The sequence below is a fragment of the Mycetomoellerius zeteki genome, unplaced genomic scaffold (genome assembly GCF_001594055.1).
Source record: "Mycetomoellerius zeteki isolate Tzet28-1 unplaced genomic scaffold, Tzet1.0 scaffold98, whole genome shotgun sequence".
NCBI classification, from domain to species: Eukaryota; Metazoa; Arthropoda; class Insecta; order Hymenoptera; family Formicidae; genus Mycetomoellerius; species Mycetomoellerius zeteki.
The window spans coordinates 473,444-475,675 of record NW_017258021.1 but is presented as its reverse complement, the minus strand read 5'-3'; the positions used below and the strand labels follow the sequence as shown (position 1 = coordinate 475,675).

General features: G+C 32.5%; 1 protein-coding gene across 1 annotated transcript in view; it reads right to left on the bottom strand.

Annotated features, from left to right (window-relative positions):
• Nucleotides 1-1,393: 1,393 nt before the first annotated feature.
• Nucleotides 1,394-2,232, bottom strand: part of kl-3 (dynein heavy chain 8, axonemal kl-3) — a 32,485-nt gene continuing 31,646 nt past the window's right edge. The window contains exon 65 of the mRNA XM_018461034.1: nucleotides 1,394-1,519. Within this exon, the coding sequence (XP_018316536.1) occupies nucleotides 1,394-1,519 (126 nt within the window). The remainder of the gene's footprint in view (nucleotides 1,520-2,232) is intronic.

Genomic DNA, 2,232 nt, shown 5'->3' with positions numbered 1-2,232 from the left:
CCCGTTACAATATGCAATAAAAAAGTACATATTGTGTTTGATTAACGTCGGGTGTGCCGTGCAAAGAGCGATTATAATTAACTATGTTTTCGCGAGCGTTGAGTGAGTGCAACAAATAAATTTGAAAAACAGACCTGGGAGACATCAAACGATCATTTTCATAATTCACTGAACACAAATATCAATTCATTATTAGTCAAATTTGTTGCTGCGTTTGTATCTCAAATCAATACTTTATTATGAATTTGGTTTTTTGATACAAAATTTATACAATAACTCTGAATAAATGCCTCGCTCATTTTATTCAATTAGAACAAAATATTCGAATAAGAGATATTACTTTAAAAGCGTTACTTCGTCACCGTTTTTCTTAACAGGTGAATTAAACAAGATATCGACGAGTGTTAGCGATTGATTGGATCATTAGAAATTATAACGATAACACAGGTGAAATTTTTTATGATCATAACTTTATATGATCATATTATTTAATTAGATTGTAATTCTAGATTACATTCCAAAACGTTTTTAAAGAAATTTTTACTCGAAATATAATAAGCGTAACGTATATTATATTATATCGAGTAAAATTTTTCTCGGAGAAAAAGTTTTGAAATGTAGCGAATATCTCCCAAGAAAATTCCATAATGGCGCAACGATTGAGAGATCAAAAGCGACCCAATTCGATAAAGTACAAGACGCGTTATCTATAATATGCGGGACAACACAGTTAATTTACTCACGTTGCGAACGACGTTGAACGATGCCAATTGCGCACTTCCATATGATTAATTTCGCACAATTACGAATACACCGGCACGGATTTCACGAAGCACGGAAACACCCATTTCGCGTTACGTGTCGCATTACGTTTGATTTTAGATTTGAATTTTATGTCGTCGTAGTTCGCTTTTTGCGCAACAGAGCGCACTACCTTCTACTTACCGACTGCTTTGGCGTAGGTAACTCGAACTTTGTTGAGGGATAAAATACCGACTTCTATTGACCGATTCTATAATAAAGTTACAACTTTCAACAAATGAGAAAATTGAGGCATAAAATGCTAAATTAATACAAATTTTTATTATTTTATCGTTAATCTTTAGCGATTTTCTTCAGCCGCTAACATTTGTCAATTTTTCCGGGAAAAAATGTTTCATTATAATTATATAAAATTATATAAAACTATATATATAATTAATATACAAAAAATTGACATTTTATATACAATTATATATAATTATATACTAAATATGTCCATATATGTATACATTTTTTTCCCGGGTTATTTAATTCTCCAATACAAAATTTAAGATTTACTTTGTCAATATATAAATTTATTTTAGATATTTCTGTACAGTATGTATCTTCGCATCACTTTATTTATAATGAATTATTTATTATCACATAACAAAGCGACTCCACGCAATATCCAATAATCGGGATTTTTTAGAGTTTGCAGCCAGAGCGATGTTACTAATAACATATAAGTCCTCTGAGGTTTCTTATATACGGGACACTGTGCAAAAAAGCATTTGAATGATATATTTTATGCATATATATAATATATAAATATATGTGTGTGTGTGTGTGTTATACACATGTATATATATACAGGGTGTTTCCAAATTAAATGGCAAAACTTCGGGAGCGTGTAGAGGAGTAAAAAACTAAGAAAAAAAGTCCTATAGACATATGCTCGTTTTTGCTCCGTTTCAGAGAAATCGAAAAAAAATGTTTACATTTCTTGCCATATCTAGCACCGACATATTTGATTACATTTTCCACTTTCTGTTATGAATTTGTCAGTCGCTCTTTGAAAGCCTTTAACAGTAGATGAATTTTGTCTTTTGCAATATGCCGCGTACGTATTCTAATAGTGAATATGCTGATATGGTTTTTGTATACGGTTTCTGCAACGGTAATGCTTTAAAGGCGGTGCGAGAATATGCACGACGATTTCCAAACAGAAGAGTGCCAAACCGAAGAGTGTTTATGTTGACATTTAATAGATTGCGAGAGACTGGAACATTTTCAATTCGACAAGAAAACAACCGATTTCAAGCAGCGTTACGAAGAGATTTGCAGGCAGGGAATCGTATTTTACAACATTTTGACAATCATCCTGAGACCAGCGTTCGGAATGCGTCGGCTGTATTGGGAGTGTCACCACAAACAATTTGGCGAACTGTAAAAGGAGATAATCGCTATCCCTACCACATTCAAAAAGTG